At 38.8% G+C, this 23,906-nt stretch overlaps 1 protein-coding gene across 16 annotated transcripts in view; it reads left to right on the forward strand.

The window, feature by feature from the left end:
- LOC111159841 (ELAV like RNA binding protein 2) overlaps positions 1-23,284 on the forward strand; it is a 228,553-nt gene extending 205,269 nt beyond the window's left edge. For 8 of the 16 annotated variants that reach the window (XM_022522484.1, XM_022522495.1, XM_022522497.1 and 5 more), the window contains 4 exons: positions 7,755-7,908; positions 11,827-12,052; positions 20,201-20,239; positions 20,837-23,284. In XM_022522484.1, the coding sequence (XP_022378192.1) occupies positions 7,755-7,908; positions 11,827-12,052; positions 20,201-20,239; positions 20,837-21,167 (750 nt within the window). In that variant the 3' untranslated portion in view covers positions 21,168-23,284. The remainder of the gene's footprint in view (positions 1-7,754; positions 7,909-11,826; positions 12,053-20,200; positions 20,240-20,836) is intronic. The other 8 variants (XM_022522486.1, XM_022522488.1, XM_022522492.1 and 5 more) reach the window with 3 other exon arrangements.
- The last annotated feature ends 622 nt before the right edge of the window (positions 23,285-23,906 follow it).

Consider the following 23,906-nt stretch of genomic DNA (forward strand, 5'->3'; position numbering starts at 1 on the left):
TTATTTGACAGACACAGATCACAAGCAGGCAGAGAGGCAGGCAGAGAGAGAGGGAGAAGCAGGTTTCCCGCTGAGCAGAGAACCCGATGCGGGGCTCGATCCCAGGACCCTGGGACCATGACCCGAGCCGAAGGCAGAGGCTTTAACCCACTGAGCCACCCAGGCGCCCCTCAGACATTTCTTAAATGGCTATCAGGCGATACTAGTAGAAGAAATACAGGAACTGTCCTAAGGAAAAGACCCATTTTAATGTATTTCATATTTTCTTATGTGTATAGAAGAAAAACTTCAGCAGAGCTAAAGTTCTTACCTTCTTACGTATCTCTTCTGCTATTTCCTTGTAAATGTCCGATCATCCTCCCAGTAATTGTCATTTTGTACAAACTTGTATAATTTCAGACTGTGTTGCAGCCCAGTGGGGTAGTGGAAAATCCCTTGCTCTGCGTCTTTGGACAAGTCACATCACCTTTGTGTGCCTCAGCCTCCCTCTTTCCTAAAAATCAAGGAATTGGGCTAAATGATCTCTTCTTTTTGCTCCAAAATTAAGACCTTCACTCCTCTCAGCAACATATTATTCCATCAAAAATTTTACTGTCTCTGGGGATTTGAGTCCCCAATTTGTGAAATGAAACTTCATTCTTCACGTGTTTAATGGCATCTGCACAGTGTGCACAGAGTATCATCACATATGACATTTGCTATATACAAAGCAGATTATGGCCCCTCTTAACTTTTAGACAAGATTTCAAACATGAAGCTTCCCTACTTTGTGTGTGATTATAAATCCTCATTACAGTAAATGTGCGGCAGGTACCAGGGTGTACAGAGTAAGGTAAAGACAAGATTTATTGCTTCAAGGACATAAGGCAGTGATGAGAGACAAGTGTATCTTGGTTTGCTCAGTGTGGATGAGAATATGTGTGATGCAAGGTAGGTACTAACAAGGGTACCATCTCCGACTGAAGTAGGCGGGTGAGAGTGGACGTGAGGCACTCAGTGATGCCCTTGTCGAGTCCGAAGAGACTCACATTTAGATAAGTGGGAGGAGCAGGTTATATTAACACAGGGAAGTAAGAGAGGAAAGTTTGGAAAACTACTGAAGGTTGTGTTTGCTTATATGGAAAAGGGAAGTCAGTGCCCTGAGCATAAAGAACTAAGAAATTTGAAATTAATCCTAAAGCATTAGGGAGCCCTTGAGGGATTTGAAGCAGAGAAGAACACAGTCAGATGTGTTTCTGGTGTTGCTTGAATTAAAAGCTCTTTATGAGACTTAAAGCATTCAGCAAATCAAGTCTCAGTAAAATTTGAGGTCTCACGTGCGTTTTCCACTGATGTAGTTTTCTGAATTCCACATCTTGGAATACCTATTAAAGGTAACTCCCCTAATCTATAATACCCTTTTTAAGCCTTCCTGCTAGGGGTGATTATTGCTTTTAACTCCCAACACCTTTGCTAGAGCTAATCTTTAATTTCTTATGGACTTATTTCCATATGCTTTGTTCTCTCAGGGTTACTCATTTGCAACCCTTTATGAAACATGCCTGCCCTTAAAAAACTCAGTCTTAGACTGTGATATGTATATGCCTTGATGTGTGTTTGAGACTTGTTTCTGGCAGGATTTTGCGTTTAGAAGCAGATAAAAGTACAATTCTTCCTTTTGGGTGAATTTTGAGGTCTGTGGCCTGAATTGTGGTTGGAGATCCCATCCTTCTATGTTCTTAACTTCTGAGCTCTTTTGGAGGGTATAGTGTAGCCACCTGTCTGTAGAGGCAGGCTTAATGCTGCCATGAGACCCTTGCTACATTCTACCAGAGCCAGAGCTAACTTTCACTTAGAGAGATAGTCATTTTTCAGACAGTCCCATCAAGACTCCATTTTTTGATATGAACAGCAATTAATTCTTAGTTTAAATAGGCACAAGCGTGACCTTGTCCACTCCTTTCAGCTGAAGACATTGAATGGAGCTTTTCAAAAAAGTCTGAAGTGGCAAGTATATAATTTTCAGGTTTAATGTTTGTAGTCCTGGGTCAGTAATTGACAAGTGATAGACGTTGTTCAATGGTGATCTTGCCAGTGGGAGATTTTTCAAATGTCCTTAGTTTAATAAAGAAGGAATTGCTTTGTTCATTTATAGACCTTATCTCTTTAATCTGTTGGTATTAATGTCCACTGTCACTGATCTTCCCTTGATGAATCAGAGAAATGAGAGCAGTTGTGTTTTTGGACAAAGGCATTGCAATGGACTTCTATTAAAAGCAATGTACTGGGATTTTAAACTTCACTATTTACGATTAATAAAGTACTAATTCTTATCCATAAGACATTTTCAATCCATAAGATATTTTCATTTCTTTTTTAATTCTATGTATTTTGATTAACTTGTGTTTTGATAGCCCATTCTTAATATAGGTTACTTGTCCTTGAATGTTTAATGTATAATTAGTTTTAGTTGCTGATGAAGAAATGAGTTTTTAATTACAAGGAATATATTGTGTTTCAAACTATTCCATTTTCAAGACCTAATTACTTTGATAAATCTATTTTTATCTCTGTTTTGTCCAGTGTGATCTCATTTGTGAAGAACAATTTGAGAAACTATTGGCTAGTGCATTTATTTGCCTGGTACTCCTAACTGCTTCCCTTCCTTCCCCTCAAGAAATCTCAGTATTGCTTGTCTTTGTTTATTATATCACTTGTAGGGTTGTGAGAAATTCCAAAATAAACCTGAATTTTAAATTGCTATCTTTGGAGTAGATTGGTGTTCAGTGTTGTACTCCCTGTATCATCTTTAAATATTTAAATTGCAGACTCTCTGGCTGCCTCTTAAATTAGATCCTTCACTTAGTAGTTTTGACATTTCATAACCTTGCTCCTCAGGCATTAAATATTCACCTGTTTAAATGGCAGTGAAAATTTAAAATCCAAACCCATTCTATTAATCCAGTGAATGTAGATTAGGAGAACAGCTTGCAGTTGGTGAAGGAAGAAGCTATTTTGACCCCACTGGGACATATGCTGGAGGTTCATTGGATTGAAGTATTTCTAATACATAATTTGCCATAATACAAAAACCATCTCTTGGGTCTTCTCCAAGATGTTTTAACTTTAAAGAACCATAAAAATAGATTTAACACTTTGAGGTTTAAGATAGCTCAAGAGTGATTCTTGTAGTGATTCAAGGCACCAGTATAAGCTTCACCTCCACAGAAAAATCAGAATGGAGAAGGTTGCTGATAATTGCTAGATAAAAAATTCTGTCTGGGATGTGGATGGAACTGGAGGTTATTATGCTTAGGGAAATAAGTCAATCTGAGAAAGACAACTATCATATGATCTCCCTGATATGAGGAAGTGGAGATGCAATGTGGCGGGGGTTGGGGGGGAGGAAAAGAAAAAATGAAAGAAGATGGGATTGGGGGGGAGAAAAACCATAAAAGACTAAATCTAAAAAAACGGAGGGGGGGTGGGGGGGGGGGGGGGGGACGGGAGAGGGTGGTGGGGATATGGACTTTGGGGAGGGTATGTGCTATGATGAGTGCTGTGAAATGTGTAAACCTGGCGATTCACAGACCTGTACCACTAGGGATAAAAATACATTATATGTTTATTAAAAAAAATAAATTAAAAAAAATTCTGTCTGGAAGCCTGTTTGAATCTCCAAATACAAGTCCTTATCCTACTGGGGGAGTCTTTTTCTTACTTGGATCTAAGTATATTCTATTGATAATCTTTAGAGATAGAAGAAGCAGCAGCAGCAGAAGAGGAAGAAGAAGAAATATTTTCTTGTTTTAGAAAGGAGGATGTTATTGACAGTGACATCTTTGATAGAGCAGGGGAGGGGCCTGTTAATCCTGAGAAACAGAGGTATAGGGGTGAGGCTTGGCCCCTTGGTCTGGAAGAGGGATGTTTGCCCTTTTTTACACTTTTATTTCTTGGAAGTGGATGAGGGGGTAGAGTGGAGATATATTGCTCATTTAATTCATTCTAAGAATTAGAAAGTAATAAAACTAATTTAAAAATTCTAATTATCATGCAGTTTCTGCAGTGAATCTCAATTAGTGACTGCTCATTCTTGGGAGAAGTTACTTTTTAGAAATATTAATGGAAAATGAAATAAAATAACTTTGACTTAACTATAATTTCTAGTGTCATCCTCTTTTCTTCTGTCTTAGCTCAATTTCACTGTGTGTGTGGTGTGTGTAAGAAACAACCAAGATTCATTTAATTTTTCCAAACTTTCAGAACAAAAGTTACTATAGTGTGGTAAATTGTAGAAAGAAAACGGGACAAGGCTGCAAGGACATGGGGTCAGAAGATCATAGTTTGAATCCAGGGGTATGTAACATTAGGCATGTTATTTACCTATTTTCCCAGCTATAAAATACTAATGTGTGCCTTACCTACCACAAACAAAGCACTCTATTTGAAAATGCTTTCACATGGTGAAGTCTTGTAAGTCACTATGTGTAAATTAAATGGAAATATTATTTGTTACTACTGTGAGTTTATATGCAATGTAGTTACCTCTGTCCTGCCTTTGGTGATGGGAACCAGTTTCTGACAAAGTTATTGAAAAATACTCTTTTGCAGAGGCTTACTATTGATTCTTGGAGCCCTTTTAATGTGCCCGTATTCTAAAAATGTACCCAGGATTGCTTTTAATCAGGTATGGTAGGATATGCAGACATGGAAGTTATCGTTATGAAGGAAGAAGTTTATAGTTACAGGTCTTTAGAAACAGGGTATGTCAGCATGACATGTAGGGTCTCATGGGGAGGCATCAGGGATGGTCAGTCAGGAGGGCAGAGCATGGCCCAGAGCTTTTACTAGAGTTCCTTGTGGAAAGGAAATGGGGGAAGCAGAGTAGGTGTGCTGAATAAGTTTAGCACTAGTTAGTGTGAATAATTTTGGAGGACTCTAGCTTGGTGGGGGGTAGTTGTCAGGCATCTGGCCCCCTGGGGTGAGGACAGGGGGGGAATAGGCGTGGTATGTGAGAATTTGATAAAGGAGTTACGGGTGTGGGCTCTGAGTTGGTTGTTCATATATCAAAGGCATGCTCACGGGGGTCATTTACTGTCTCCCAGGAAGTAGCTTACCTGGAGGGGCAGTCTCTCCAGGATCAAGGCCCCAGATGCTAGAGCATCAACAGAAAATAAAATATTGTCAATACAAGCTGAGAATTAAAGAAGCAATGTAAACTTAAGACCAGACATTGAAGAAAAAAAAAAAAAGCAGATAACATAACTGACCCAAGTATGTTTTCAAAGCTTTTATATAAGCACTAAATATAAACCCGTTTTCCTAAATATATTTTAGGATAACTTTTAAAACACTCCACCCACACACCTCTGAAATGCACAGAGCAGTAAATGTCACTGCATGAGTAAATTATTCTGGAACACAGTAATGGATTCAGGTTGCTTTCAACTTTAATGGTCTGTGTCTTTACCTATATTCTCAGATGCTTGTAGAGATAAATAGTATTTATAGTCACCTAGGTTTTTAGGTTCTGTGTTAAGAATTTTATGTAGATTAGAAGTTATTTTGTTAATTATTCCTAATAACCATACAAAGAAGGTACAGTTATGTGGTAATAGACTTACATAATTTATGCAAGTTCACAGAACCTTTAATGAATGGCATGTAGTTTTGAGCCCAGGCATACTGGTTAGAGAGCTGTCACCTAGAACTACATTACCTCACGCCTTGCTTGAGCTCATGGAGTGGCTGCCTGCCTCCCAGGCCTGCTTCATCAGCCCTTGGAAGGGAGCCTCCCAACTTTGAAAATGTACAGATGCTTACTCTGGTGCCCGTGGGAAGTGGCTCTTCCTAAAGGGAACGCTTGAGTCATGTGACCCGGAGCAGCCGAACAGCTGACTTGCTGAGCGCTCCCTGCACTGAAAGCAAGTTTAAGTGGTGGGATTTTTAGCTTACCCTGATAATTGAGAATTGTGCTTTAGAAAAGAAACTGGTTATTCATTTTTTCATACCACTGAGTGCATGTGTAATTCATTTGCTTTGTTTTTTCAGTTTATAGCAGCCCCAAGACTAGATTCCACTTGAATTATTTTGGTGATCATTTGGAATTTGCCTTCATTTCTTACTTTACACTTACATTTAAGTTCCCCAGTCTTCATTCTTCTTAAGTGTTTAGGTGTTTAGGCGTAGAGACAAAGCACATGTGAATAGTTATCTATCTGCTCTCTACCACTATTCCAAATTCCTTGTATGTGTAGGACAGGACAGTGCTCACTTGACTTCAGATACCGTGTTTGGACCAACAGGTGTATTTTCACTTGTTAATGAGCAAATTTGTTGAATAAAGGATAAGAATATTAAATGTTAACACTGGTGGAGCAGAGATGAAAGAGCAAGACTGTTATAAAGGAGTATAAATCCTAGCTTTTTTTTTCTCCCCCTGAAAAGCCAAAAATAAAAAGCTGATAACACTGTGGACATAATTTAAACCATGGAGAAAATATTTGAAAATACCAAAAAGCTTGTTTAAATTGAAAAGATGATTTTTGTTGTTGCCTTTGTAATGTAATGTAATGAGCAACGGACTAGATTAAAGGTGGATACTAATAGATAAGTAAGCAGAAGTTGTCATGTTATGGTACCTGAACAAATCAGAGTTAGACCCACTGGCCATTTTTATGAATGATCTGAAAAATGGGGGACGGGTATGTTGTGAAGTTCTTGCAGTAAGATAGTCCAGGAAAGCTCAGAATTAAACCAGAGGCAATGTGGTAAGGAATAGCACATGAGACTTAAAGCTATCTGAAAAATGGCAGAGATAGTTCTAAGCAAAGAGCCATCAATTATAATTTGGACAGGCTCTTGATGACTGCCTGAACTGTCCCTTAAATCCTGTGTGGTATACCAAGCTGGTGTGAACCCACAGGATCAGTGGGGTATGAGATGGGTTTTACTCAGGAAATATTCAAGCATTTATCACATGCCAAGATATTAAGGATGATCATTATAAGAAAAAGAGATGTAGTTCCTTAGGGCATGGAGCTTACATGAAGAATGTTAATTACAAATAATTACAAATAAATACAAAATAAGGCAACCTTATTTTGTCTTCCATCCTTCTAAAATTTTGGACATTATGTCTTAAAGAGAGGAAGCTTTTTGAAAGGATGGTAGGTAGAGGCAATAAAGGGACTAAAGACGTTTTGGAAAAACAACACTACAGAGACTTGTGGACAAGAAAATAATAAGCAAAGAGTGACAAGGGATGTAACGCATTCAAGTGCTTAAATTTGTAGGAGTTTAGGGATGATAGAAAGTTATTTTGATAATGAATCAAAAAAGCATACTTACTGATACTAGGGTGACTTTTTAGAAACTTTGTACCACCACCAGCAGAGATGGAAGAGGCTCAAAAACAGGTCACAGAAATGTGTTGGATGAATTTAGAGTCCTTAAACTTAATTATTGAGCCTACATTCCTAGTTTAAGGGTTTGGCCCCACTGAGGACAACCTATTGCTGTGCTGTGTGGTTTGTTTTGAAAACTTGCAAACCTAGGGATAAATACTCCCTTTTCTCTCCCCCAGGGGAGTGGCATTTCCCATTTGTTGAGCATTTCTCCAGAAATGAGTAAAACTGTTAACGCCAGACTTGCTTTAACTTCATTGTTTGTTACGTGCTCTGTATGGAAAAGCTGCTAACTTTAGACAGTCTTTGAATTTTTGAAGGGAGGTAACTGAGTGTGTGTAGATGCTTAATTCCATTTTCCTTTCCTAGGTTTCCTATGCTCGCCCAAGTTCGGCTTCTATCAGAGATGCGAATTTGTATGTCAGCGGACTTCCGAAAACAATGACCCAGAAGGAGTTGGAGCAGCTTTTTTCACAATATGGACGCATCATTACTTCTCGTATTCTTGTTGACCAGGTCACCGGTAAGTAGGCAGTTGCTCCAGACAATCTTTGACACTTTCTGAGTGGCAGACTGTGAAATACTCTGCCTTTCCATACAGTGATCTTGCCTCTGGAACACACCAAGGGTATATGTGGACCAGAAAACACAATTTTCTGCGGGAATTGTTCATAAATCTGCATGGATAAAAATAGGTTGTGGAATGGGGTGAGCGAGCTTGCGTCATTTGTACCCCGAAGGGGCAGTTTTGAAGTCTGTTTTATGGCATGTAATAAATTTGTAGATGATATAATCCTCATCTCCAAGCTTCTGTGTGAAAAAAGCCCTTATCCTCCTCGTAAAGTACTCCTTCTAATAAATAGTCTTTTTTCTTGTAAAAAGCATAGTTTAATGCAGCAGTATGTACCTTGTTCTCTAAGGGAGCATGACCCTGTGTCCACACTAGCTGTTCAGGCTGGTTTCTAGGTCCATCCTGTGTTATGCGGGCATGTGTCAGAGTTTGACATTTTGAATGTTGAAAATTTATTTTATGCCTGGTATAACTTTTGACCCAACCGAAATGAGGAGACTAATAGGTTTATTAAAACTTTTGTAGGGGTGCTCTTCTGCCAAAGCTTTTAAAGAAAAGCTAGCTATATAGGTTTGACCATGGATTTTAAGAATAAATTATAATTTTCTATTATAAAAACAATGCTTATTCTTTTTAAAAAGAGCAGAAATGGAGAAACATGGTAAGGAGGGGAAAATTGGCTGTATTACCATATACTCAAGCGGTCACATGAAGATTTTGGGGGAAAACATAGATAGATTTTCCTCTTTAATTTTCTTTGTGTTTCTTCCTTTTCTTTCCTTTCACTTTCCCTGTTTTCTTTCTCCTTTTTCTCTCTCTCCTGCTACCGTAAGAGGAGATGTATCATCGTGTATTACGATGTCTGTTTTTTTCTATAAAGGAAGCAGTGGATAATCTCTTATCATCGTTTGTATTTCTGTGGGTCTGTTATTTCTCCTCTTCCACTTCTGATTTTGAGTCTTCTCTCTTTTTTGTGTTGATGTATATGGCTAGAGATTTATCAGTTTGTTGATATTTTCAAAGAAGTGGCTCCTTGTTTCCCTGATCTGTTCTGTTGTCTTTTTAGTTTCTATATAACATTTATTTCTGCTCTTATCTTAAAAAAACAAAGCAAAACAAACAAACGAAAAAAACACCAACAGGGGCAGTAGATTAACTACAGAATAAAAATCAGGCTAAGTTTTTAATTCTTCAAGTGAAGATCTGAGTTTGATCACAAGCAGTCATGTTCTGCTCCCCTGTGCTGTTAATGGGCCTCATACATAAGAAGCAGCATCCTTAAGAGTTTTGGGTAGAAAGATATCTACCTTCATATACATGCCTGGGAGAATGGCCTATAGGTTTGGCTGTATGAAGAAAATTTAGTCTAGGGAAGAAATATAAGAAAACTGCCTTTTCATCATAGCTGCATTTTGTAATCATCCGTGTATGTTCTGTCACTTTGCTATATCACACAGACTGTTAGTTGGTTAAATAGAAGAAATCCAGGTCTAGCAATCCAGATAAATTTGCTTAAAGCAACAGAAATACCTTATTTGGGGGTTCATATCATTCATGCTTTTTACAGTAGTGATTTTTTTTTTTTAAGATTTTTATTTATTTGACAGAAATCACAGGTAGGCAGAGAGGCAGGCAGAGAGAAAGAGAGAGAGGAGGAAGCAGACTCCCCGCTGCACAGAGAGCCTGATGCGGGGCTCAATCCCAGGACCCCGGGATCATGACCTGAGCCGAAGGCAGAGGCTTTAACCTACTGAGCCACCCAGGCGCCCCTAGATTTCACTTCTGATACAGAAGTCCCATCTCTTAAAGGTGGGCATTATACCAAGCCTTTCGGTTATTTTCTTTCTTTCTCTCTCTCTCTCTCTCTCTCTCTTTTTTTTTTAAAGATTTATTTATATCAGAGAGAGAACAAGCATGTGAGAGCATGTACTCATAAGTGGGTAGAGGGGCAGTGGGAGAGAATCTCAAGCAAACTCCCCACTGAGTACCAAGCCAGACTTTCCATCTCATGACCCATAAGATCATGACCTGAGCCAAAACTAAGAGTCAGATGCTTAATTGACTGAGCCATCCAGGCAACCCTCTTTGGGTTAATCTTTTCCTTCCTTCCTTCCTTCCTTCCTTCCTTCCTTCCTTCCTTTCTTTCTTTCTTTCTTTCTTTAAAGATTTTATTTATTTGACGGAGAGATCACCAGTAGGCAGAGAGAGAGAGAAACAGGCTCCCTGCTGAGTAGAGAGCCCGATGCGGGGCTTGATCCCAGGACCCTGAGATCATGACCTGAGCTGAAGGCAGAGGCTTAACCCACTGAGCCACCCAGGCACCCCTCTTTGGGTTTTTCTGATGCATGCTCAATTTAGAGGACCTCAGATTTGGGTGACTCAGCCTGTGTGGAGGCTATTGCAGTGCTAACCTAATGCTTTCCTCACGGAATAGTTAAGTTCTAGGGGTTATTAATTCTTCATGTTAGTGGATAACTAAAAGAATATATTTACTATCATCTCACCATTTTATCTTTAATCTTTCTACTTAAGACTTTCAAGGCGAAATTATTCAGTTTATCTGAAATGGAAAAGAAAACCCTGCAATTTTGTTAGTCATCAGGTAGTAATAATGTACAACTGATATAACTTAAATAGGAAAGGAAAAGTGGTATGGGCTGAGATAGGTGTCTGGAAGAAATGCCTCTCCACCTTAGAAAAAAATTCTACACCAGTGAACTTACACAGTGTTAATTACAAAGCAAGTAGAACTTCATTCTTTTTTAAAGTTCCTATAAATCATGATGGTCGAGTACATTTTCTCAGCCTATCTTTCTCAATAACCTCTCGTTCTAGTCTTCATTTATATGCTCTGAATCATCTAGATTTTTCTAGCTACTAGTCCTAAGCTAGCACAGCTAGTACCAGTTTGCTTGCCAAGAAAGTGTTTCCCTACAACTCTTTATCTCCGGATGGCCAGCTATGGCTACCTCAGCTAGCCCATTAAAGCTAATTAAATGGAATGCGTTGGGTTTTTCTCTGCCATTTTTCAAAAGCTGGACGGGTATTTGGCCATCCCCCTGCTTCCCTATTCTTGTCTCTCAGAGTGGGGAGAGAGCACGAGACAGAGAACGGCATTTCCATAGGAGTAATACTGCTAGAGCCAGAAAGCTTTGAGGCTTTATTTCTATTTTCTTTATTTTAAAAATATAGGTCTTCTTTTATCCCTTTTTCTCCTTATAATATTGTTTCTCTCATAAAGTTTAGCTAGTTAAAACCAGTTGGGGGAGTTTAGGGAACCAGAAAAGCCTCTTCAGACATTTTTCTTAGCAGGCCAGTATCCTTTGTAATATTATTAAGTAGAATTTTATTATTTAAAAATTTAGCTGAAATATCTTTCAACCACTGTGATGTATTTTTAGCATAGCTTTTTAGAATTTTTAGTAAATGCCTGATTCTTTTCTCCCCCCTTACAAGAAAGGAAGCTACTGTGCCCTTCATTACTGAGCTGCTTATCTGATACCATAATTTGAGAAGTAGAAATCAGGCATGCTATTGTTGACATTATTAAAGACAAGGGAGTCTATGGGGGAGAAAGAAGGCAGCAGGTAGGGAGAACATGGATATATTTGCGTGCTTTCTATTTGTGTAGGCTTATAATGGTGGGTATTGAGATTGTGTAGATGCATTAAAAAAATACAAAATTGGGATTCTAGATTGAATTGCTACTAAGGTAAGGTGAAACTTTCCTCCTCCTGTGGTTTTGTGGCAGATGTTCTATGTGGGTGAAGACATGTTTCTGAAAAGGAAAAATTAATTTAACCTTTCTTCTCTCCCTCCCTTCTCCTTCCGCTCCCTCTTTCCCAAATCCTTACCCAAATCTACCAATAGGCATATCAAGGGGTGTAGGGTTTATTCGATTTGACAAGCGGATTGAGGCAGAAGAAGCTATCAAAGGCCTAAATGGCCAGAAACCTCCTGGTGCCACAGAGCCAATCACTGTAAAGTTTGCTAATAATCCAAGCCAAAAAACCAATCAGGCCATCCTTTCCCAGCTGTACCAGTCTCCAAACAGAAGGTATCCAGGACCACTAGCTCAGCAGGCACAGCGTTTTAGGTAAGTCTGGTCTGGTTCTTACGCCCAGCTACTACACTCAGAACTCTCAGGTTCACTGTGCAGTACTTCTGTTGACAGGATTCTGGCTTGTTCTTACTGTTGCTGGTGGTGTTTTCTTTCTATTTCTTATGGGGATAGAGAAAACATATTTGGGGTGTAGTGTCTTTTGCTAATACTGAAGGTGGTAAGAAAAAAGGACAATAAGCTATAGCAGTCATTCTCAACTGGGGAGTAATTGTGCCCCTTGGGATATTGGGGAGCATCCAGAGACACTGTGTGGGCATAACTTGGGTGCAGTTCCTCCTGGCATCTCCTGGGTAGAGATCAGGGATGCTGCTGAACGTCCTACAGTATACAGCATAACCCCCAACAGCAGCAAATGGTCTAACTCCAGACATCAATCGTATGAGGTTGAGAAACCCTGATCTATGGAATGCGGGTTCTTTCTGTTTCCAGTGCTTCTGATTTCCCCTTTCTAGTTGTTTTTTTTTTTTTTTCCCTTTTCTTTTCTGGGTAAGATTTTATTCTTGTAGTTCAGCTTTTAGGTCAAGCTCTTTCAGTTACTTTGTTTTATAATGTGTACACCACTAAGGAGATAAAACCTATGTGAAAACATTAAGTTTCTACAAATGGATCCCTATCCCCTTTTAAAATTTTTATTTCTTGTATTTTAGGGGTTGGCAAACCTCTTCCGTAAAGGGCTGGATAGTAAATATTTTAGGCTTTGGGGGTCATGGTCTCTGTAGCATATAGATCTTTTTTTAAACAGTTCTTTAAAAATGTAAAAGCCATTCTTCACTCCTGGGCGATACAGAAGCAGATGGCACTGTGGATTTGGCCTGTGGGTGGTAGTTTTCAGACCCCTGTATAGTCCGTAGAATGACTATGCATCTTCAGCCCAAAGAAGACATTCTATCTTGTAGATAGGCATAAATATTTTAATTTTTCAAGTTTTAATTTAAACCTGGGGTAACAATCAAATCAAGAGTCATTATAAAAACATTCCGATCTGCATGTGAGAACAGTGACTTTAAGACATTAAGCACAGCACAAAGAACTTCTGGTTTCATAAGCAAAGCCACCCAGTTTTTTTTTTTTTTCCCCTAGAACATTTTTTAATATCCTTTTTGGCCATATGGTGTACTGCAGCCATAATTCCATCTAACCCCATGCTAATTTTTTTTTTTTTTTTTTTTTTTTTAAATCCCAAATGCATTATCAGTTTTCTTTCCTTGCAGGGGCAGAATAGTTACTTACCAAAAATACGATCATAAATGTAGCTTAATGAGGAGGTTCCCCCCCCCCCAGATTTTATTTATTTATTTGACAGAGAGAGATCACAAGTAGGCAGATAGGGAGGCAGAGAGAGATGGGGAAGCAGGCTCCTCGCTGAGCAGAGAGCTTGATGCGGGGCTTGATCCCAGGACCCTGAGATCATGACCCGAGCCAAAGGCAAAGGCTTAACCCACTGAGCCACCCAGGCACCCTGAGGAGTTATGTTTTTGAGCTTAAATCATAGCATTTTTTCATTTGGGGTATTTAGGAGTACCAAAGAATAGAGATGAAATTGGTGAAATACCTGCTTTCAAAAAAGTAGTCAGTTGTGTCACGTGAGGTGTGAGAAAGAAATTCACCATAAACTCTGTGTTCAGTTCCTACTTAGGCTGGCTTTTGCCCTGGCAGTAGAGGTGGGACTGTCGAAAGGATCCATCTGAAACTGGATGATGGGGTTACCCAGTTGATTGAGCCTGTGTTTACTCTCTGTTTTAAACTTTGCGATGTTGAAAAAAAACAACAGCAACAACAACAAAAGCCCCGCACACCAACACATTGTCAGGAAACACTGCTCCCCATGACGGTGGTGGGTACTCCAGGCCATGGCTGCAGGGGGAGAGATGCATTGAAGCAGCTTGATACTAGCCCTTGTAGAGAAAAATCTCACAAAACCATTTTTTGTTTGTATTTTTAAAGCTCCGCCTGTAGGTTTCCTGTGTGGCATCTTAAAGTAAATAATATTTCCTGCAAATTTTGCGCAAACTTGAAGGAATTTTAGAGGTGTTTCCTGGACAGCCTATCCAGGTAACCTCTTTGGGGTCTACAAAAGAGTTTTGAGCTTACGTAGAGGGAGGCTCTTTGAGACTTACTGGTTGATTTCAACCCTGTGAAAATATAAAATGTTTGATGGTAATGGAAAGCTGTGTTCGTTTTACATTGTTAGTTTTTTCCTGGTGTTCCCCAATGTAAGCTCTGATTTCATTTCATGGTAGTTATTAAGTAAAACTGTGTATTGAGGGTCAAGACTAAATGATGAGGAAGATCAGACAAGAGGTCTGAGGTGGCAGGATCTGCAGGAGAATGCCTGATCATTGAAATGGTGAGGCCCGCTGAGACTCCCAGACCAGGCTTGTAACTGCTGTGTCTGCACACAACCCCACCCAGCCCACTCCTGCATGCTTCGTGCTTCTTACTTGTGGGTTGGGAAAGCTTTCAAGGATGTTCTCGTGGTCACATTTAATATCTTTCTAAATATCTTTCTGCTCATCCTTTGCTTTTATCTTTTTGTTCCGTATGTTATTAACTTGAAATTCTTCCTTGACTGCTAGGAAAAGAAATTCTGAAAATGGGAATAAGAACTGTCTGTTGTAAGGGAAACTCAGTTTCAGAAAACAGAAGATTGCTTTCAGATTCCTCACTTTCGTCTCTACTGCCCTCCGTTCCTTCCTTAAACCTCTGTGTGGATAATAAGTAATGAACTAGTCTTTGAGCTAAGTGAAAGTGCTTGGTCTAGACGCAGTGTTGGAAGAAATTGTGAGCCTTTATTCCTAGAATTCAGGTTTAACCTGGTATATGTTTGGTTGCTTTTAATACTTTAAAAACTTGGTGTTATTACCCGTATCTTTGTCTCTCTTCTGTTGAATTAAGGTTGAATCTACTTTCTCTTCACAAAGACTATTGAATTAAAGGACTTGCTTCTTATGTTGGTATTTGGTCTTCTCTCACTCAGATCTAGATCATTGCAGGGATATTTTGTCCCTGACATCTGTGTCCAAAGGCCTTTACTTTGGCACTTTCCAGTAGACAGTGCATTTCTCACTCTGTTTCTTATGTCGTCATAGTACCTTGGGAGTTCAAGGAGACTGGAGAATACAAGTTCTAAGTATTATAATAATAGTCAAGGATTTTTTTTTTTTTTTAGATTTTATTTATTTATTTGACAGAGAGATCACAAGTAGGCAGAGCAGCAGACAGAGAGGGGGGGAAGCAGGCTCCCTGCTAAGCAGGGAGTCTGATGCGGGGCTCGATCCCAGGACCCTGGGATCATGACCTGAGCTGAAGGCAGAGGCTTTAACCCACTGAGCCACCCAGGCGCCCCTCAAGGGTATTTTTAATACTCATGAAATGCACCGTATCTTTTGAAGTCAGAAAAATGTAAAACCCATGCAATAAGGATTAAGTTTAAAAGTGGGCTTGTGAAGTTTATGGCTCAGTCAACCCAAGGAATAGAGAATTATTTTAACATGAACACTGCTGATCTAATATGTTTATTTAATTGACTACAGTTTTCAAAATAAAACCGTCTTTATTTATTGGGATGGATAGTATAATTCAAGCCCCTTAAGTATATTTTTTAGGACATGGTGTCAGAATTAAGCTTTTGGCCAAATTTTTCATCTCTCTTCTTGTGGAGCAGCTTTGATTTTATTGAACGTGATCTAGTCTAATGGCCTGTGTGCCTGCTTCTGTAAGCCTTTATGCATTTTTAAAGCAGCCTTTTAAATCCGTGCTTGTGTTGCATTGAAGGCATGTGCTGGTTGCTACTCTTATAATTTCCTTTTGGAAGAAACCGGTATCAGTCCTCCTGAGTAGTTTTTTTTTTTCTTAGAGGATAGATGACACCATCTAATAGGATAAGGGGTAAGTTGATGATCTTGTGGTTTAATTTCAAAGCACATCTTGGCCAGTGCTTTGGAGAGGTTTTGAGAATCATTATTTGTAGAGTTCAGAGTTGCACTTTATTACCCATTAGTAATCTCTCTTTATATGTTTATTTCTGACTTTAATTGACCTCACATTTCCCTTTCTACTTGCGTGTGGGCCTCCCCATAGTCTGTCAGCTAAATTTCTTAGAAATTAAGTAGGTGTTTTCTTTTTGTAACTTCTAACTTTGAAATGAGAATGCTCTACCTAATATTCAAAATAGTGTTGTCTGAGTTGTATTCCTGTTGAGAGGAAAATGTTTATACCCTTATGCCCAGTATATAATTTTTTCATAAATTATATGAACATGGGCTTGGTGCTGTTACATTCATGAACTCTTTTTTTTTTTTTAAGATTTTATTTATTTATTTGACAGGCAGAGATCATAAGTAGGCAGAGAGGCAGGCAGAGAGAGAGGAGGAAGCAGGCTCCCTGCTGAGCAGAGAGCCCGATGCAGGGCTCGATCCCAGGACCCCGGGATCATGACCTGAGCCGCAGGCAGAGGCTTTAACCCACTGAGCCACCCAGGCGCCCCACATTCATGAACTCTTAAACCCTAATCAAACATAGAAAATACATATAAAGATGAAAGAAACAATATTTTAAATATCTTGCTTATTATCATGCTGACTGACTTCATTTATCCAGTATCTTAATAAATCCTATATCTTTAAGGCAAGATTTGTGAAAGTATCTTAGTAATTTTGAATTGCATGTTGGATTATCTTGTGTCTGACCTCATCACGGACATTGTACTAGGAAAAGGAGAAATAATCAGAAATAGTCAGCTCTCCCTGTTTCTGTTGACTTGGACTGCTTTTACTGGTATCATCCTGACTCTGATCATGATGATTTCTGTAGAAATCATTGTGAAGCTACCTCTTCTTGGAGGTTTTTTTAAATTAAAGCTAGGCCTCCCTATCTAATCCTCCAGATCCACTTAATGTGCTATTTGTAAAGTGGATTATATCCAAGGTACAGAACAGGGGAAGAGTGCCACCTCCCTTGAGGACTGCTCAGTCTTCCCTCAGGAAAGGAAGCAATGTGTGGGGACTGATTGAGGGTACTTGTTGCTGAGTGAGGGTACTGGTTGCGGTACAGCCATTAAATTTGAATAAAGAATACTTTTCAAGTTGAATGTATCTTTTGAATGGACTCTCTTCTTCCACACTGTAGTATGTCGTCATTCACAGCCCCCCTGGATCATTCTGGACACTACTGACTTAGTCTCCATTAACTATTGGCTTCTGTTTTTAAATGACCACATATAAAAGATGGCTGTCCTGAGCTCTGGACACACCCAACAACAATGTATAGTTCTGGAGAGCAGTAATGGTCCTATGTCTGAGCGAACTGTAAACTAGGCAGTTAAAAGAGAAGATGCTTAGTTTACGGTTTTCCAGCTGCTACGAGATTTGGGGTGCATAGTGTTCACGTGGAGCACCCATTGCTTAGGAGGCTCACTGAGAGGGTCCTGAGAGATCCTAGTGTAGAAGTCTTAGGCCTCCTGCCTGGAAGATCCTTGGATGGAGAATGGGGAAAGAGATGTCTCTCCCTAACACGTGTAATTCACTTCTGGAGCAGTTTTGGTTTCCATCCTGTCTTGAAAAAACTGAACACTTGCTTAGGAGATTCCATCCCCGGGCTTTTGGTTGGTATAGTAAGCTGATTGATGGTGGCAAAGTGTGATACTCCCAACCTGGGCAGAGATGGTGTAACTCTGTTTTGAGTGAATCGATAAGGTGTCTCTGTGTCTGGGCCATTCAGCACTTTGGAAGGAGATTTCAGTTGCCATTCTACTCTACAGGTATCATATGCCAAATGCATTCTTTTTTTTTTTTTTTTAAAGATTTTATTTATTTATTTGACAGATAGAGATCGCAAGTAGGCAGAGAGGCAGGCAGAGAGAGAGGAGGAAGCAGGCTCCCTGCTGAGCAGAGAGCCCGATGTGGGGCTCGATCCCAGAACCCTGGGATCATGACCTGAGCCGAAGGCAGAGGCTTTAACCCACTGAGCCACCCAGGCGCCCCTGCCAAATGCATTCTTTATCATTCCGGTCACTGTATGAAATTTTCTGTATGACATTACTTGATGGTTGGTGATACTAAGTTGTATGTATCTTTATTTTGGTGTTTGTGGCTTTTCTTTTGGCGTATAAAGCCTTGATGTCTTTGACTTACTGCCTCTGCAGAAAACCCAAGCCCTCCCACCTGTGTACTTTTTCCACACACGTGCTTTCTCCTTGCATGTGCAAACAGGCTCCCCAGGCCAGCCCTCCTGATACTTTTCATTCTGGATTAAGTAGTTAAGGATAGTATTTGTAACCTTATTGCTTTATTTGTCAACAGATAGTTATTTTAAACCTGCAGTGATCCAGGTGTATGCTTTATGCTTAGTGGCACAGTGGGGAATGAACATGTCCCTGCTTCTGAGAGGATGTTGGGACAAGACAACAGACATACACAGATGAGGATCCTTTGTCATTGTGATTTGTTCTGTTTCCTTACACTTTGCATTGCATCAGCTCAGTTATTTCTTTCCATTTTTACAAAACACACAAAATGCCCACAGGTGGTTGTGGACAGGAATGTGTGAAGATTCCTTTTCCAATTGTAAAACACCAGAAAGAGATGGTTTTTTGGCTTTTATAAAACTAGAAGCAGTTGCTTTCTTATGTGTTCCCTAGTCTCATATGAGGCCACAGGTTAGACAACAACATTGAGGCATTTTTCAGACTTACCTTTCATAGGTGTTAAAGAACAAAACTGTTCCCCCTGCCTCAGGGTCTCACTTGGAGAGTGTTGAACATCGTTGCAGTTGAAGGTGGTTCTGTCTACCATAAGCTGTGCCCACCTCCTCTAAATACGTGTAATTAATTGGTATACATTATGGAAATTTGGGACATCAGAATGGTCTCTAAGCAAAAAGAAGCAAATATTATAAAATCAACTTAATTTTTGAAATAGGAAAAGGATGGAGAGTTTTAAAGAGTACCTACCTACCCCCAACTACTTTGTTTTAAAAATTTTAAGGGAGGTTCAGTGTGGTTGGTTGGTTTCTACCTGACTTAGACTTTGCGTAGAGCTACATTTTCTGTAGCGTAGTCAAAATAAGCATCAATCTCAGCATCTGAACTCTTTGCCCTGTTGCTCACTGAAGCTCACTGTTGTCTTTTTCTGCACCTTATTTGAGCACAAGGAGAAATGGCAGATTGAGCTGATACAGTCTGTAAGGTTCTTTCTACCTGTAACACACCATTTTGTAAGAAATGAAAGTCTTTCCGAGTTGAGAGGTTGAAGGGAAATTTATGGAATATTGGCGTCACTATTTATTACCCCTATGGTCTTTGGCAAGTCACTTAATCAGTGTGCCTGGTATACACAGGAGTCAATGGAGTTATAAAACTTAATGTTAAAAAACAGAATTCAGCTGAGTAAATTTGAACATCACATTGGTTTATTCTACAGTTCATGAATCAGGCAGCATCTTAGCTAGCAAATAGAAAGGAGCTCCAAGAAGCTGTACAAAATGGAAGGTTTTTATAGGTAGAAGGGAGCAGGAAAAGGGACATTTCTAACAAAGAGTGGATTGTTTCAGGCAAGGTCACCTTCCTTGGGGAGAGGGGTGGGAGTCGTTTCAGGCAAAGTACATCACTAGAGCTGACCAGGTAATTCCAGCTTGACTGGTTAAAGTTTGTGTTCTTGAACCTACTATTAGATTAGATACTAAGTCTTAGTTTGCTGACATGGGGCTCAGCACAGGTGACTCCATTTGAGGCCTGTTTTCTTCTTCTGTCTTTTTTTTTTTTTTTTAAACAGTAGTATAAATTACCCATAAGTGCACATGGAGAACTTAGAATTTACCTGGTAATAGGTGAGAACCCAAAGACGAATGGCTGCAGAGCCTCCACGTTTCCTCTCTGAATGACCACCTACCTTACGCCTGCATGGCTCTGGTCACTGTAGGGATCAACCATCCATCGGAAGAGCTAGTGTCTTGGGGCAGTGGGTACCCACTTTCCCAGGAATGTGAAAAGACCTAAAGTTCTGAGACTTCACATAGAATTAACATACAGATATCCCCTTGGAAGATGGCTGTAACAAATCCAGCTTTCTTGAACATCAAGGGGGAAAATTAAAAACTGAAGTTTGCTAAATGTATGTTTTGCAGGTTGGACAATCTGCTCAATATGGCTTATGGAGTAAAGAGGTAATGATAGAGGTTCATGATACTCATAATCCCTTCCCATAATTGATTAGTTTCTTTGATTTTGGCAGTGACACCCTTCATGAGTTTGTGTTCAGTTTTCTTTTGCATGTACAACCTAATGAAAAGTTGCTTTTTGAAGCACGGTTGATTTGAGTATTTGTACACCACTGGATGCCACCTGGTCTTTAAAAACCCCATTATTTGTTTTATATTGCATTGCGACGCTATAGCATGTGTGTGTATGTGTTGGTACCCCCTCCCTCCAATCCTGCTTAATTCATGAAGCCATTTCTAAATATATTGTAAATATATTTCTTTGCTCTTGTGGGTCGTATTGTTCAGTACAGCATATAATGGCCATTTCATAATTTATTAATACCTTGTCAATATAGCATGTCACCGCAAGCCACACACACAGACCTTGGTTGAAACATCAGATAGTTGTATATATCTGTTGGAGGGGAGGGGGTTACTGCAACTCTTGGGCTGGGAGGGGAAAAAAAATACGTCCATTGCTGTAACCAACCTCTGTTTCTATTTGTGTGTGTGTGGTGTGTGGTGTGTGGTTTGTGTGTGTGTGTTTCCTATTTTGTTTAGTAGGTTTTCTCCAATGACCATTGATGGAATGACCAGTTTGGCTGGAATTAATATCCCTGGGCACCCAGGAACAGGGTGGTGTATTTTTGTGTACAACCTGGCTCCTGACGCAGATGAGAGTATCCTGTGGCAAATGTTTGGGCCTTTTGGAGCTGTCACCAACGTGAAGGTCATCCGTGACTTTAACACCAATAAATGCAAAGGTTTTGGATTTGTGACTATGACAAACTATGATGAGGCTGCCATGGCGATAGCTAGCCTCAATGGATACCGTCTGGGAGACAGAGTACTGCAGGTCTCCTTTAAGACAAACAAAACGCACAAAGCCTAATGAGCTCTTGTCCTCAGTCCATTTATATATGAAAACTATACAACAAAGGCAAGTTAAGAGAAACTTTATACATTAGTAAATGTCTTTGTAAGTCAGTGTTGAGATGGGGATAAAACGACTACTTAGCATCCTAAGAAATATGTGAGATTTTTTATTGCTAGTATTTGAATTAAAACTTCTTAAATATCTTTTATGTTTGAATATGGACAAGAGGTACAGGGTTTTTACCTGTCACATTGCATTCTATTGCCTTCTTTGAAGAAGGTGGACCTTTTAAAGTGTTTCAGCTAAGGGAAGACATTTCTTTTCTTTTTACATAACTGCCTTGAACCTGTGAGTAAATATTGAGGCTTTGTGTTGTAATTCTTAAGTTGGTTGTGTCTTTTTTTCCCCCTTTTCTTTCTTTTTCCAATTAGCTTTGTGTTTGGTTTACATTTAAAGCATTGCTGTTATGTCTAAGAAAAGTATTTTGAAGTTTACATTTTTATTTATGAAGTTAAAAACAGTATTTATTTTGTAATTATGATTTGGGTTGGGGAAGGGGGGGGCTACATTATAAACGCTTATTGTAAGAATACTGGAGAACTTTTCGTAAAGCAGTACCTTGCCAAAGAGATAAGAGCCTCTTTGATGTGGGTTTAAAAAAAGCATCTATTTTTATAAAAAAGAAAATTTGGAGAAACTTTTTACTGGTCCTGGAACAAATATTTTGACTTGAATACTTTGAGAAATCTCTTCATATGACACCTAGTGAGCTTTTAAAATTTACCAGGAAATTTGCAGCGGTTGGAAAATTTAGAAAGATTTATGATGTAGAAAATACTACTTTTGAGATCTTTGTATGAAAGGAGTAGAATCAATGGGGGAAACACTGCTGGTTTCGTTTTTGTAATCACCAGTGGAGCGTCTGATCATCCTGGTTATTATGTGATAGGTGGCTCACATTGATTTGTGATTTTGAAACAAATAAAAAAAAATTTACAAAAGAATATATAAGAGCAGGCAAGAAATTTAAATTACCAAGAGATGGGGGAAAAAAAATCTGTTCTTCCTAAAGAAATCCCTTCAGATAGAGCTCATGGTGTTTAGTGATGTACTTGCAGTATTGTTTGAAGAATTGTTTTGTCTTAAGGAAAAAAGATGTTGCACATGATTTGTACTGCAGCAAATCGGCAAAAGTGATCTGAGTTGGATATATTTGAAGGTATTTTGAAAGTTACGTTCAAGGCTAACACCTGAGCTTTGTGTAATGTAAATAAGACCTTGTGTTTATGAACCTTTCAGCTAATTTGATTTTTTTTTTCCCTTACATGCCAAGTGATGTTCAGGTTTTGAATGTTTTTGTATCAGTTTTTTCCTTTGTAAATGGCATTAACATTGTTACTTGAGGTCTTGCTTAATCACTTTTGTTGTCCTGAGGACTTGAATTTACAGTGCATCAGATTTGTTGCTAATTTTGTCTGTAGATAGTCTAGCTTCAGCTGTTTATGGTGATGCTACATTTTCGTTTATAAATATGTTTGTGGTAAAAAAAAATGAGTATAACCATAGGTTTTGAACAAATTTCCTTACATTTTTCATACAAAAATCATAAATATCTGTATGCTACTGAAATTTAACTTTGTATGATGCTTAAACCACTATTTGGGGAAATAATAAAATAAGTCTTTACCATGTATGAAAGAAATTTTAAAAAATACAAAATATTTTCTGATTAGCATCTAGCTTATAATAAATTTTCAAAAAAGCTGAAGGCAAAAATGCCTTCATCAGGATGCACTGAGAACTATATAGTTACGTCCTGCTTTTTGTATAAACTGAGATGCTCACATGCTTCCCCTTAGAACAGGCAATGTGCTATGCATAACATAGTTGTACATTATCTTTGCGGTTGCGTTGAGTTTTATTTTTTATTATTTAAAATTGTAGTTATAAAATTTTTCAGTATAGTACAGTACATATACTGTGAGGCGCGTGCTAAAGTGAATAAGCGAGTTTTCATGCTGACCCACTCAATGCTATTCAGAAATCAATTGGCTTAGCACTTTCTCATATCCTTAGGTGCATTTAGATTGTCAGAGTTAACCTTCTGCGTTTAAAAAAAAAAAAAAAAAAAACTAAAAAACAAAATACATGTATATACTTAAAAAAAAAAATAAGGTTTCCCTCCTGGGAAAACAGCAGCTACATGCTTCTTTCCTATACTACTGTAGCAAACCGAGGCATTGATGAGAGGGCATGCAAATTGTGCTTCACTTTACAGTGTTTATCAGAGCACTTAATAAAATGTAAGGCTGGTATTTATTTGAAGTTGTACAGTATGACTTAATTCACATCTGTTGGAATAGAAAATATATTCTGTTGAGTATTTAAGAGGCTGTACATGTTTTCTTTTGTGTTTGGATTCTTTGTACTTTTTCATGTTCAGTACATCAATAAACAAAGTTGAAGGGAAAGAACAGTGTGGTGAGTAGGTCTTTATACGCATTTTGGGGGCTCCTCCTGTGCTCAGGCTTATAAACTTACCCTCTTGAGTTAAGAGGTTCTCTCAGAGCTTTAGTTGAACGCTGTGTTATCTAAAGTAAGAATTCCAGAAGCATGTTAATTGAAGTAGAATGTGCAAAAAAAAATTTTTTTGAATGACATTTCTGATAGTTAGCTTTCAAATATTACTTAATGAGTAATTTTTAGAGGAATACGTGCTTTCATCTGCTAGTTGTAAAGTTTGGGTAATTGGAT

This window comes from Enhydra lutris, unplaced genomic scaffold, assembly GCF_002288905.1.
Source record: "Enhydra lutris kenyoni isolate GAN:26980312 unplaced genomic scaffold, ASM228890v2 scaffoldscaffold70, whole genome shotgun sequence".
In the NCBI taxonomy this organism is placed as follows: Eukaryota; Metazoa; Chordata; class Mammalia; order Carnivora; family Mustelidae; genus Enhydra; species Enhydra lutris.